Source organism: Trachymyrmex cornetzi, unplaced genomic scaffold, assembly GCF_001594075.2.
Source record: "Trachymyrmex cornetzi isolate Tcor2-1 unplaced genomic scaffold, Tcor1.1 scaffold2919, whole genome shotgun sequence".
Classification (NCBI taxonomy): domain Eukaryota; kingdom Metazoa; phylum Arthropoda; class Insecta; order Hymenoptera; family Formicidae; genus Trachymyrmex; species Trachymyrmex cornetzi.
In genome coordinates, this window is record NW_017297606.1 from 18,284 (window position 1) to 18,950 (window position 667).

Consider the following 667-nt stretch of genomic DNA (forward strand, 5'->3'; position numbering starts at 1 on the left):
CACGAGAGACTCGAACATATTTCGAAAACTCTCCCATTCCGCGATTTTACCGGTAAATTTTGGCAACGATATACGTGACAATCGCGAGATCTGAGAACCCGACTCGCGCGAAACTGACTCGTCGTGACTATCGGATAATGAAGAGTTAGTGTTAGCGGGTAACAGTCTACTTAGCGCGTTTTGTAGAATGTCGCTGGTGTTGGCATATACGTCCTCGGCTTCCAGGATTACGTTGTCCACGAAGTAGGGCAGACCCTTTAGCTCCCCGGACGTAGCGGTCTGCAACAGCAGGACGTGTTGGCTGCTACAGGCGGCTCAGAGCTCCTTCAGCTGGGAGATACGGCTCTGGATCGTCGGCACCGTCACGCTCGCCTTCGGGAGTTTCTTGTAGTTGATGAGCACACGTTTGAGAGCACCAATTTTGTACTCTTGCGCTAAGATCAGATTCTCGGTTTCCTCGGCCATCGTGAGGTACGTTTAGAATCGGGGCGCGTGTAGCGGCACTCGCGAATTATTTTTCGAAACAAGGAGCTCGTCGCGTCGACGAAAGTCAATGTTACGGGCGGAACGCAAATCGCGTTTTCCGCAAGAGTCAATGCACGAGCGAGACGCGAGTAGCCGCGTTCGCGAGTCACTAGCTCGACGGAGCGCAAGGAGCGTCCGCGAG

General features: G+C 53.5%; 1 protein-coding gene across 1 annotated transcript in view; it reads right to left on the reverse strand.

The window, feature by feature from the left end:
* LOC108762294 (uncharacterized) overlaps positions 1 to 465 on the reverse strand; it is a 6,008-nt gene extending 5,543 nt beyond the window's left edge. The window contains exons 1-2 of the mRNA XM_018509228.1: positions 373 to 465; positions 51 to 279 (exon numbers count right to left, since the gene is read on the reverse strand). Of these exons, the coding sequence (XP_018364730.1) occupies positions 51 to 279; positions 373 to 465 (322 nt within the window). The remainder of the gene's footprint in view (positions 1 to 50; positions 280 to 372) is intronic.
* Between the last annotated feature and the right edge of the window lie 202 nt (positions 466 to 667).